General features: G+C 39.3%; 3 protein-coding genes across 4 annotated transcripts in view; 2 read left to right on the top strand and 1 right to left on the bottom strand.

Moving 5' to 3' along the window:
• trap1 (TNF receptor-associated protein 1) overlaps positions 1 to 13,090 on the top strand; it is a 123,984-nt gene that overhangs the window by 19,556 nt on the left and 91,338 nt on the right. The gene's annotated exons all lie outside the window — the stretch shown is intronic.
• crebbpb (CREB binding lysine acetyltransferase b) overlaps positions 1 to 13,090 on the top strand; it is a 111,196-nt gene that overhangs the window by 95,671 nt on the left and 2,435 nt on the right. For both annotated transcript variants that reach the window (XM_083565734.1, XM_083565733.1), the window contains exons 27-30: positions 11,511 to 11,676; positions 11,777 to 11,944; positions 12,029 to 12,190; positions 12,705 to 12,986. In XM_083565734.1, the coding sequence (XP_083421860.1) occupies positions 11,511 to 11,676; positions 11,777 to 11,944; positions 12,029 to 12,190; positions 12,705 to 12,986 (778 nt within the window). The remainder of the gene's footprint in view (positions 1 to 11,510; positions 11,677 to 11,776; positions 11,945 to 12,028; positions 12,191 to 12,704; positions 12,987 to 13,090) is intronic.
• Positions 6,319 to 8,242, bottom strand: LOC310739731 (uncharacterized protein). The gene is made up of 2 exons (XM_083565950.1): positions 7,251 to 8,242; positions 6,319 to 7,085 (listed from the first exon to the last, which is right to left on the bottom strand). Exons 1-2 carry the CDS (start codon positions 7,755 to 7,757, stop codon positions 6,630 to 6,632), a joined length of 963 nt encoding a protein of 320 aa, XP_083422076.1. The 5' UTR covers positions 7,758 to 8,242; the 3' UTR covers positions 6,319 to 6,629.

The following is a 13,090-nucleotide window of genomic DNA, read 5'->3' as shown; positions in this document are numbered from 1 at the left end:
ATGAAACTTATAGACTTAGAAACTGATATTACTTTAAGCAGAGGTGGGAAGTAACAAAGTACAAATACTGATTTTTCTGGTATCAGTACTTTACTTCACTATTTATTTTTCAGACTACTTTTTACTCAATACATTTTGACACAAATATCTATACTTTCTACTTCTTACATTTACTTTACTTTTAATCTATTGTGAAGATGGTGCTTTCCTGATGGGTTATGTGTAGATAAAGAAGGCGTAAAGACACGAATGGTTTAAAATTTCTTTCCTTCTCATTGCGTGACATTTTCAGACCATCAGAATATTTCCTATCATTGCGTGGCTTTTTCAATCTAACACTGGTGTATCATTTCCTGGCTCTCACGCACCACAGACGACATATATTTTATGAAGCTAATAATGATTAGGCAGAAGGCAACATGAAGTATGGGGTTAACATGGATGTGACCGAGGGAATCAGCTATGTAAACAGGACTGAAAAAAAATCATTTTTAATCAGTAAACATTTGTTTTACTGATTTGCCAAGTCTCAAATCCCCATGATGCACACAATTATCCCTCTGGGGGTCAACAAATGCACTGGGACATTATGTGGCATTATTTCCTCATAACGGCGATACAAACATAAATTACTGTCTTTTTTGATTGTACAGATAAGAGCAACACATCATTGGAATATGTAAAGGGTCTATTTTATTTGTACACACATAATAACAACAAATCGTTGTGCTTTTGTAATGTAAAGAAAACAGACAGGGTGCACTTTCTGCCGTCTCTGTCTCCTCTCTTCACAGGCACACAAATAAAATAAAACACCCTGAAGATCAGTGAACATTTGTCTCACATACATAGTTAATATATGTATAGAAAGCTCGAAAAGTTTACTTTTAAATAAAACAAGTCACATAGAATACAAATATTCTCTGATTATGTAATCCGTATGAATTTTTTTTTATGAGGTGCAGTTTCTCCAGTATCCCCTCATTAACCGTCTGTGTGGAAACATAGCAAAGGTTCCATTTGGTGTCCTGATAATTTACCTACAAACATATTTAAACACCATTATTACTTTAAGATAAGATAAGATAAACGTTTATTCGTCCCACAGTGGGGAAATTTCTTTGTTACAGCAGCATGAAAAAATAAATGCAAATATATAAAGAATAGTCGAATAGACATACTATAGTATACAAGTATATACACAACACACTGTATAAATACAAATGAGGAAAAAGTACGTATTGCACACAGGTGGTATTGCACGTATTGCAGGTAATATTGCACGTATTGCAGGTAATATTGCACACAGGTAGTATTATTACACAGTAAAACAGTAATAACAGTGAGTATTATGGTTAATGGTTCACTGGGAGCAGCTTTGATTGTAAAGTCTAATAGCAGCAGGGAGAAAAGACCTTCTGTATCGCTCCTTCAGACACTTAGGATGTATCAGTCTGTCACTGAAGGAGCTGCTCAGCGAGGTAATTGTTTCATACATGGGGTTAGAGGCATTCTGCAGTAATGATTATAGTTTTGCTACCATCCTCCTTTCTCCCACCTCCTGTACAGTGTCCAGGGGAATCCCCAGGACTGAGCTGGCCTTCCTGATCAGCTTGTCCAGTCTCTTGCAATCTGCAGTAGAGATGCTGCTACCCCAGCAGACCACACCATAGAATATGGGTAATGCCACAACAGAGTCAAAAAAGGTCTTCAGTAGCTTTCCCTGCACTCCAAAAGACCTTAGTCTCCTCAGCAGAAAGAGTCTGTTCTGCCCTTTCTTATAAATTGCCTCAGTGTTATCTGTCCAGTCCAGTTTGTTGTTTAGGTGAACACCCAGGTATTTGTAAGAGTCCACTCTCACAATGTCCTTTCCCTGAATGTTTACCAATAGAAATGATGGTGTGTTTGTGCCTACGGAAATCCACCACCAGTTCTTTGGTTTTCCCCACGTTTATCTGGAGGCAGCTCCGTTGGCACCAGTCCACAAAGTTCTGTATAAGTCCTCTGTACTCTCTGTCATCATCATTCGTGATCAGACCGACGATGGCAGAGTCATCAGAGAACTTCTATAGGTGACAGGTTGCTGAGCTAAACATGAAGTCTGCAGTGTAGATGGTGAAGAGAAACGGGGCTAGAACCGTTTCCTGCGGGGCTCCAGTGTTGCAGACAATCATGTCAATCATGTCATGTTTAAAACGTTTACAAGAATATTTTGTCTTCATGCTCTATGTTGAGTTTGGTTTCACAAATAGTAAACATACATTTGCATAAAGCATCAATATTTGTCTATGCCCATGTTGATTAAAGTATTAAAAAAGTAATAATATAAGGTACATTTTGAACAGTGCAATTAAATATTTTAATCGATTGACAGCCCTAATATTAATATGGCGTGGTGTCCAGTTACTAGCTTGACACTCAAACAGGTAGTGAAAATAGCTACTTTTTATGTCAGAGCCCAAACGTCTTTACTTTAACTTAAGTGAAAAAAGTATAGTCAGAAATTCAACTTTTACCCGAGTATTTTTTTTAAACACGAGTATCTGTACTTCGAGTACAGGTTCTAAGAGTACACGTTCTTTGGTGATACTAAATGCTATAAATATTAAAAAATAAAAACAAAGAAATAACAAAGTGAGATGTGATACAATAATTAAAATACAATAAACAAACAGAAATAATAATAAACTAAAAGAAATCATACCTAAATTTACTACAGAAAATACCATACGCACTATCCGCTAAACTCTGGAGCACTCTGGACAAGTAAACACAGAAGTTGCTGCATAAAGAATAAATGGCGGCACGAGGAGAAAACAGCGAGGGCCAAGAAGAAGATTCATATGAAAGCCTGTTTTCGCCACATTAAAAAAAAGTTTGCATAGTTCCAACATTTTTTTTTCGCAATTCAGACTTTTTATTCGCAATTACAACTTTATTTCTTGTAAACATCCAACATGCATGGTGCATCCACCAGTAACCATGTAACCAGTAACTAGGCCTGAAGTTTGAAGCTGTTGTTGTATGAACGAGACCACCTCTGCTTCATCTATTTTTATTCGTCTCCTCCAGAGCTGATTGTTAGACAGAGTTTTCTCCAGGGATCAGAAGCTTGATACCATGCTATTCTCATGGTTGTAGCCTATTTAATTTTTAATGTGTAAAGCTTTCTGGCACTATAGTGGGGCAGACGCTGCCCGACATGCAAAAAAAAAAAGCCGGAATTGCGAAAAATAAAGTCAGAATTGTTACAGATGATGGGAAGATGGATGGAGCTAAATACAGGGCAATCTTCAAATCAAATCAAATCAAATTTTATTCATCACATACACATACATACAGGGTACGACATGTAGTGAAATGTTTTATACGATGGTCCGGCATAAGGGAATAGGATGGGGGAAAGAAAAGGAGGCAGATAAATAAGTATAAGGTATAAGAAAAACTATTAAAATAAAATAAATAGATAAAATAAAATAAAAGAATATAAGGTATAAAGATATATAAAAGGATAATGTATGAAACAAATATACATATAAACAGTAAACAATGTGTAGTAAAAAATGTAAACAAAATAAAAATGTAAACAATAGGCAATTTGTGGTGGGTTGTCCATAAAGTGTCCGTGTGCGGTATGGTGTGGTGTAAAGGTCCGTAAAGTGTCCATGTGCAATATGGTGCAATATGGTCCATGTGGTATGAATAAAATAAAAAGCGCACTGTGCTGTGCAAGTCCAGAGTTTAAAGTGTCATGGTGCGAACGGTGAGATATGTTTAAAGTGACGTGGTGCGAAGGTGAATATACAGTGGGTACGGAAAGTATTCAGACCCCCTTAAATTTTTCACTCTTTTTTATTTTGCAGCCATTTGCTAAAATCATTTAAGTTCATTTCTTTTCCTCATTAATGTACACATAGCACCCTATATTGACAGAAAAACACAGAATTGTTGACACTGTTGCAGATTTATTAAAAAAGAAAAACTAAAATATCACATGGTCCTAAGTATTCCAGTTCTGTCAAGTTGGACGGTAAACGTTGGTGGACAGCTATTTTTAGGTCTCTCCAGAGATGCTCAATTGGGTTTAAGTCATTGCTCTGGCTGGGCCATTCAAGAACAGTCACGGAGTTGTTGTGAAGCCACTCCATCGTTATTTTATCTGTGTGCTTAGGGTCATTGTCTTGTTGGAAGGTAAACCTTCAGCCCAGTCTGAGGTCCAAAGCACTCTGGAGAAGGTTTTCGTCCAGGATATCCCTGTGCTTGGCCGCATTCATCTTTCCCTTGATTGCAACCAGTCGTCCTGTCCCTGCAGCTGAAAAACACCCCCACAGCATGATGCTGCCACCACCATGCTTCATTGTTGAGACTGTACTGGACAGGTGATGAGCAGTGCCTGGTTTTCTCCACACATACCGCTTAGAATTAAGGCCAAAAAGTTCTATCTTGGTCTCATCAGACCAGAGAATCTTATTTCTCACCATCTTGGAGAACTCCATGCGGGTTTTCCATGTGTCCTGCACTGAGGAGAGGCTTCCGTCGGGCCACTCTGCTATAAAGCCCCACTGGTGAAGGGCTGCAGTGATGGTTGACTTTCTACAACTTTCTCCCATCTCCCGACTGCATCTCTGGAGCTCAGCCACAGTGATCTTTGGGTTCTTCTTTACCTCTCTCACCAAGGCTCTTCTCCCCCGATAGCTCAGTTTGGCCGGTCGGCCAGCTCTAGGAATGGTTCTGGTCGTCCCAAACGTCTTCCATTTGAGGATTATGGAGGCCACTGTGCTCTTAGGAACCTTAAGTGCAGCAAAAAAATTTTTGGAACCTTGGCCAGATTCGTGCCTTGCCACAATTCTGTCTCTGAGCTCTTCAGGCAGTTCCTTTGACCTTAATGATTCTCATTTGCTCTGACATGCATTGTGATCTGTAAGGTCTTATATAAACAGGTGTGTGGCTTTCCTAATCAAGTCCAATCAGTATAATCAAAAATTTCTGGACTCAAATGAAGGTGTAGAACCATCTCAAGGATGATCAGAAGAAATGGAGAGCACCTGAGTTAAATATATGAGTGTCACAGCAAAGGGTCTGAATACTTAGGACCATGTGATATTTCAGTTTTTCTTTTTTAATAAATCTGCAAAAAGGTCAACAATTCTGTGTTTTTCTGTCAGTATGGGGTGCTATGTGTACATTCATGAGGAAAAGAAATGAACTTAAATGATTTTAGCAAATGGCTGCAATATAACAAAAAGTGAAAAATTTAACGGGGTCTGAATACTTTCCGTACCCACTGTATGTACAGAGAAGTGTGATGATGATGGTGGAGAGAGTGGGCCAGTTCTAGATCCTGGGTGTTTCCTGGTTTAAACACCGGATGGCCTGCGGGAAGAAGCTCCTCCTCATTCTCTGTGTTCGCTTTCAGGGAGCGGAAGCGTTTTCCTGAACGCAACAGAGAAAAGAGTCCATTGTTGGGATGGCTGAGGTCCTTCATAATCTTCCTGGCTCTGGTCCTGCACCGCGTGCTATAGATGTCCTGCAGGTTAGGGAGCTCAGTGTGGATGGTACGTTCAGCTGAACGCACCACCCTCTGGAGGGCTCGTCTGTCCTGCATGGTGCTGTTCCCGAACCAGGAAGTGATGCTACCCGTCAGGACGCTCTCAATGGTGCAAGTGTAGAAAGTCCTAAGCACCTGAGAGGGTAGTTTAAAGTCCCTTAAGCGTCTCAGATGGTACAGACGCTGCCGGGCCTTCTTCACCAGGGTGTTGGTGTGACAGGACCAAGACAGATCCTGTGTGATGTTAACACCAAGGTACCGGAAGCTGTCCACTTTCTCCACTGGGGTCCCGCTGATGTTTATAGGTTGGTATGACCGCTCCCGCTTTGTGCTGAAGTCCACGATCAACTCCTTAGTCTTGCTGACGTTCAGGAGAAGGTTGTTCTCCTGGCACCATCTCTCCAGGTTTTTAACCTCCTGTAGGTAGGCCGTCTCGTCGTTGTTGGAGATCAGACCCACCACAACAGTGTCGTCAGCAAACTTGATGATGGTGTTGGAGATGGATGTGGCCACACAGTCATGTGTGTACATTGAATAAAGCAGGGGGCTCAGAACACAACCCTGGGGGGCGCCAGTGCTGAGGGTGAGGGTGGATGAGGTGTGTTTTCCCACCCGTACGGCTTGTGGTCTGTCTGTCAGGAAGTTAGAGATCCATTGACACAGCGGCTGGCTGAGTCCCAGGACCTCCAACTTAGAGGTGAGTGTGGAGGGAACTATGGTGTTAAACGCTGAACTGTAGTCCACGAACAACATCTTTGCATATTTCCCATTTCTTTGGTCCAGGTGGCTCATCGTGGTGTGGAGAAGATGAGCAATGGCGTCCTCAGTAGAGCGGTTCTGACGGTACGCAAACTGTAGTGGGTCCAGTGTGTCTGGTAGTGATGCAGTGATGAAGTCTCTGACCAGTCTCTCGAAGCACTTCATCACTACTGAGGTCAAGGCTACAGGGCGGTAGTCGTTAAGGCAGGCGGGCTGGGGTTTCTTCGGGACAGGAACAATGGTGGACTGTTTGAAACATGAGGGGACAACAGACTGTTCCAGTGAGAGGTTGAATATCTCAGTGAACACCGGTGCTAGCTGGTCAGCGCAGGCTTTCAGAACCCGGCCTGTGATGCCATTTGGTCCTGCTGCCTTCCTTCGTGTTTACCTCTCCGGCTCTCTCGGCGTGCACGCTGGTTGTGCCACTAGCGTGGTTAGCTGCAGCCTCGAAACGAGCGTAAAAGGTGTTTAGCTCGTCTGCCAGAGAAGCGTCCGCATTCACCATTCTAGAAGATGGTGTTTTATAGTCCGTTATTGTTCTTAGTCCCTGCCACAGGTTCCTAGAGCCACCATGTTGAAACTGTGAATCTAGTTTCCTCCCGTAGCGCCGCTTTGCTTCCTTCACCGCTCTGCGAACACTGTAAGACGCAGCCTTGTACTCGTCCATGTCCCCGGTGGCGAGCCCCGTGTTGTAGGCAGCGGAGCGGGATCTCATAGCGTCGCGGATGGTTTTATCCACCCATGGCTTCTGGTTGGGAAACGTTCTGATAGTGGTTTTCTGCACTGTATCATCAGCTCGTTTCCCGATGAATCCCACAACCGCTTCCGTAAACATGTTGACGTCATCAGAGCTGCGCCGGAACATGTCCCAGTCTGCGTCATCCAAAGCGTCCTGCAGAGCGACCACCGATTGGTCAGTCCAGCGCGCGACCTCCCTCTGAACCGGAGCTTCCTGTTTCAGCCTTTGTTTGTAAACAGGCATGAGGAAGATGGCAGTATGGTCCGATTTCCCAAACGGTGGACGTGATTGTGCCTTGTAGCTGTTCTTGAATGTCGTGTAACAGTGGTCCAGTGTTCTTTCGCCCCTGGTAGGGCAGGTGATGTGCTGATGAAAGTTCGGTAGTGCGCGCTTGAGGTTGGCACTGTTGAAATCTCCGACCACAATGAGCGCAGCGTCCCCATGCTGTGTTTGGTGAAGAGTTATTGTCTCGTGTAAATCCCATACTGCAGTGTCCGTGTCCGCTTGAGGTGGAATATAAACGCCACTGACAATGACCGAACTGAATTCCCGAGGTAGATAGAAGGGCCGACATTTGATGGTCAGTAGTTCCAGATTTGGTGTGCAGGAGCGTGAAAGAGGAACGATGCTCGCGCTGTTGCACCAGTGGTTGTTCACCATCAGACACACTCCACCTCCTCTTGACTTCCCCGACTCCAGTATTCTGTCCATGCGGTAAACCGAGAAGAACTCGGCCGGCTGGATGGCGTGGTCCGGTACCACTGGGTTCAGCCATGTCTCGGTGAAGCAGAGAAGGTTGCAGTCCCAAATGTCTCTCTGGAACTTGCCCTGAGGTCGTCGAGCTTGTTCTCCAGTGACTGGACGTTGGCTAACAGGATACTAGGTAAGGGAGCGCGGTGTGCGCGTGCCCTCAGCCTGTTCCTGACGCCGGCTCGTTTCCCTCGCGGACGCCGGTACGGGTCGCGTCCTTTGTTCACCCTCAGGATCTCGCTCGGCCAGCATGGGTCCGGGTTTAAAAACGGCGAAAGGTGAGTGCATTGTACACCAATAGATATAAGAGTGTCTCTGTCATATCTAATGATGTCCATCTTGTGTAGATGGAAGTGTAACTACTTAAATAAAAGTATAAAATAAACAAAAAAAGATAAAACGTAGCCGGAGCAGTCGTGACGGCAGCCGACCTCACCGGCGCCATCTTGGAAGAAAACCCATTAGAGGCTGCAAAAGACTTGAGACTGTGGCAGAGGCTCACCTTCCAGCAGGACAACTACCCTAAACACACAGCCAGAGCTACAATGGAATGGTTGAGATCAAAGCATATTCATGTGTTAGAATGGCCCAGTCAAAGTCCAGACCTAAATCCTATTGAGTGTCTAGATGCAAAGCTGGTAGAAATAAACCACAATTGATTGGTGAGTTTTACAACTAAACCGCAAATACTCTCCACAAGACCTGGCAAATGATAATACAATGCACCCCCAGCCCCCTCGTTTTGAAGGTGTGAAATTTAAAACATTGTACCAGATTAAAAAGAGACTGTTACAAACAAGCGGTCAGAAAACGGGAAGGCGAGAGCAACATCGGAGGATAAGTCCATTCAAAGATTACAATTTTTTACAAATCCCCAAGACCAGACTGCTACTGGTATAAATCCATGTTTGTTCACTTGCCTTCAAATTTGGTAAAGGTATTGATTTAGGTAATGGAAAGTAAAGAATCTTTACCCACATGGAGGAAAGCACTGATATCACTAATACCAAAAAAAGCCAAAGATAGAATGGAATGTGGTAACTACTGCCCAGTTAGTTTTCTAAACAATAACTACAAGCTGTTTACATCTATTCTAGAAGATTCTAGATTCTATATAACAAGAAAACAGTTCTTCCAGGCCTTACTCATTTGGATCAAACAGGGTTTATACGTCAATCCAAGTTCAAAACAATGTTAAAATAACTCTGCACATTCTTGTTTACAGAACATAGTGCAAAGGCTGCCCAATTAAGTCTGGATTCAGTGAAAGCCTTTGACTCAGTTAAATAGAGCAAAAAATGGACATGATTACAGCACTATATAACAAGCCCTATGCAAGTATTAACGGATATTTGTCTGATCCATTTGAACTAGAGAGAGGCACAAGACAGGGTTGTCCGATTTCACCCCTTCTTTCTACTTTATTTATAGAGCCTTTGAGTCAATGGATTAGGCAAAACTATTCAATTAAGTGAATTGATTTGTGGACTGGAAAACACAAACTAGAACTTTATGCAGATGATCTATTAATTTATGTGTCAACCTACAGAATTACTTCCAAAATAGTTAAATTTTTTAGAAGTATATTAGGCATATTAGGTATATCTGGTTATAAGCTTAATATTTCAAAGGCTCAAGTATTAGTGTTCAACTACGAACTACAGAAGTACATTTGAATGAGTTACAAATTATGGACCCCTTTTTAAAAGAAAAAAATTATAAAAGTGGCTCTATTAAGATGGAACCTTAATCCTTTGTACCGTTTAGGCTCCAAAGTTACTCAGTTAGTCTACTCTTTCTTTTACAGACACATTCGAATAATAGAAATATTAACCCAGCAATTCAGAGAATGGATTATCAAGATTTTTATGGCAGGGAAAAAAAACTGAATTAGATTTAAAACATTACTACTAATTAAAGAAAAGGGAATTTTTACCCTTTTCTTTAATTAGTAGTAATGTTTTAAATCTAATCTAAGGCCTTCCCTTCTTACAATACCACTATTATGCATCTCTACTAAGACCATTAAATTGCTGGAATTGTCCAACATATTGAGCAAGATAGATGGAAATAGAGCAGGAGATTCTATTATCTGCTCTAATAGCTAATGACCAACTTGAGACAAGAATAGCTGATGAAATAAACCCCTGTATCAAACGATCTCTGAAAATTTGATACGCGACAGAACAGACTAGATAATAGATTTTAAACTTTGATTACACAAGGAATTACTCATTATTGTTGTTTTTTTTTATAAAGGTAAAATCTAAAGATTTGAGTCACTAAAAAAAAAATGTGGTTTAATCAAAATTGGTTTTATAGATACCTTCAAATAAGACACTATAATTGTAATATTAGACTAATATTAGAACCCACCAAAACAGAAATACTAAAGGTTTTCTTAGAAGTAAATAGAGCTGAATCATGCAATAAGATTATTTCAAAATTCTATCAAGAATTTCTTCAAACAGTACCAGAAAACACAATATATGTTAGAGACAAATGTTGCATAGAGGGAAATAAAAGATATTTCAATTAATGAATGCGGAAAAACAAACTTAGCCATGTGGAGAGAATTTTGTTGGTGATAAAAAAAGACATTTAGAAGCAGTTTTTGCATTCAATTGTAAATCACTGTATTTTGACTATTTCCTTTAATGGATGACATAATAAAGATAATAGACTGATGTTAATTCTTTTGGCAGTCAGTAAAAAAGTCTTTTTTTTTGTCTGGGTGAATTGGTTTTATATAGTCAGTTTACTTATTCAATTTTGAAACAAAATGCTCAATCTTGGTTCTTAAAGCAAATGAGAGCTTTTCCTTTAAAAACTAAGGTGGAAAATGTTGTTTCAATATTGATTTTTGTTGTTGTTTTTATTTAATGACAATTGGCAGGTGTCCTCTGTTTTGTTTTATTTATTGTTATTATTATTTATTTATTTTTTGTATTGGTTGTTTTTTTCTCGTTTTCTTCCTTTTGATTTGAAACTGTCTGTGAGTTGACCTCTGTTTTTGTCTCATTAATAAAAATTTACTTTTGCCTTGATAAACATATGTACTTCTTTTCTGAAAAATTTTAATAAACTAAAATGTTTGTCATAAATTACTGTTTTTTCTCTTGACTGACTTATTCAAGGTATGGTTATATTACACAAGGTTTTTTCTTTCAAAACATTAATAATTGTTATTCTTTTTTTTTTCAACAATTGTAGTTTTCTCAGGCAAAATACTAGATTTAAACTAAGTGTACACTTTTAGAGCTATTCATTGTTTAATAAATCAATCGCAGGTAACAACTGGGCAACAAGCAACACCTACCAAATACAGGTTTCAATAATTGTAATTATTTAAAAATGGGTGGGTTAAAAGGTGCCATGTTTAACACATAGATATTTAAATATCAGGAAGTGAAACCTCAATTTTTGACATTTTAATTCTTAAACCCGTAGACAGGTTTTTTTCTGAATGGTTTGCCTGGCTGTTTTCACATCTTGCTTGTTCTTTAATCTCTCTGGTTCTTTTTTATTTTGCTGACAAATTTATGTGCTCCCTTTTCACTTTCTGTGCTTGGTCCTTTGTATTTTAATGTGCACAATATACTGAAATGTTTCCTTTCAGGTTTTTACTATCCAGCCCAACTCTTGCTTTTTTTCTTTCATTTTTAACAATAATCTTACACACAGTAAATAAAATTTAATTTTCCCTATATACAGGTATGTGACAGGTCATATCTGGGCCTGCCCACCAAGTGAAGGAGATGACTATATATTTCACAGTCACCCTCCTGATCAGAAGATACCCAAACCCAAAAGACTTCAGGAGTGGTACCGCAAAATGCTGGACAAAGCCTTTGCCGAAAGAATAATTCATGACTATAAAGTAAGATGATGCCCCAGAGCATTGAAACAGAACAGTCACTTTTACTAGAAGTATCTCATTTTGCTTGCATTAGGTGAAAAATATATATTCCTTGTTACAGGACATCTTTAAACAGGCTACAGAGGATCGAATTAAAAGTGCCTATGAGCTGCCTTATTTTGAGGGAGATTTTTGGCCCAATGTTTTGGAGGAAAGCATCAAGGAGCTGGAGCAAGAGGAGGAGGAAAGGAAGAAGGAGGAGAATACAGCTTCTTCTGAGACAGTAGAGGCAAGATACATGAAATAATGGGAGTTGTGGCAAGTTTTTAACAATGGGGTTAAAAAAAAGTCATTTGTATATTTTTTCCTGAAGGGGACCCAAGCTGATAGTAAGAATGGAAAAAAGAAGAACAACAAGAAGACTAACAAAAACAAGAGCAGCATGAGCCGAGCCAACAAGAAGAAGCCTGGAATGCCAAATGTAGCAAATGATCTGTCCCAGAAGCTCTATGCAACTATGGAGAAGCACAAGGAGGTAATTTCTCCAATAGTTTGTAGTTGCAAATAGTACAAGTTTAAATTGTCATGCACACAAAATGTCAAGGCACAGGTATACATCACAATTCTTGTTGTCAGTTATAATTTCTAAACTTCTAAAAAATTATATATTTATATATATATATATATATATATATATATATATATATATATATATATATATATATATATATATATATATATATTTTTTTTTTATATATATATATATATTTATATATATATATATATATATATATATATACACGTTTTATAGATTTATATATATATATATATATACGTTTTATAGATTTATATATATATATATATATATATATATATATATATATATATATATATATATATATATATACGTTTTATAGATTTATATATATATATATATATATATATATATATATATATATATATATATATATATATATATACGTTTTATAGATTTATATATATACGTTTTATAGATTTAAATACATTTCTCAAACTTTTTTTCATTCTAGGTTTTCTTTATAATCCACCTCCATGCTGGTCCTGTGATCAACACTCTGCCCCCCATCATGGACCCTGATCCCTTACTCATCTGTGACCTGATGGATGGTCGAGATGCCTTTCTTACGCTTGCACGGGACAAGCATTGGGAGTTCAGCTCCTTGCGCCATTGCAAGTGGAGCACTATGTGTATGCTGGTAGAGTTGCATAATCAGGGCCAGGACCGTTTTGTCTACACCTGCAATGAGTGCAAGCACCATGTAGAGACACGTTGGCACTGCACTGTCTGTGAGGTTAGTCTATGTGTACAGTTAAGACCTTCCATTCACCAGATTTCATTTTCAATACTTTGAAATAGCAATTGAGAAAAAAGAATTTTGCTAGCAAAACAGGATTC

This window comes from Silurus aristotelis (assembly GCF_946808225.1).
Source record: "Silurus aristotelis genome assembly, chromosome: 17".
In the NCBI taxonomy this organism is placed as follows: domain Eukaryota; kingdom Metazoa; phylum Chordata; class Actinopteri; order Siluriformes; family Siluridae; genus Silurus; species Silurus aristotelis.
Note: the sequence above shows the minus strand (reverse complement) of the source record. Positions and strands in the feature narration are given on the sequence as shown.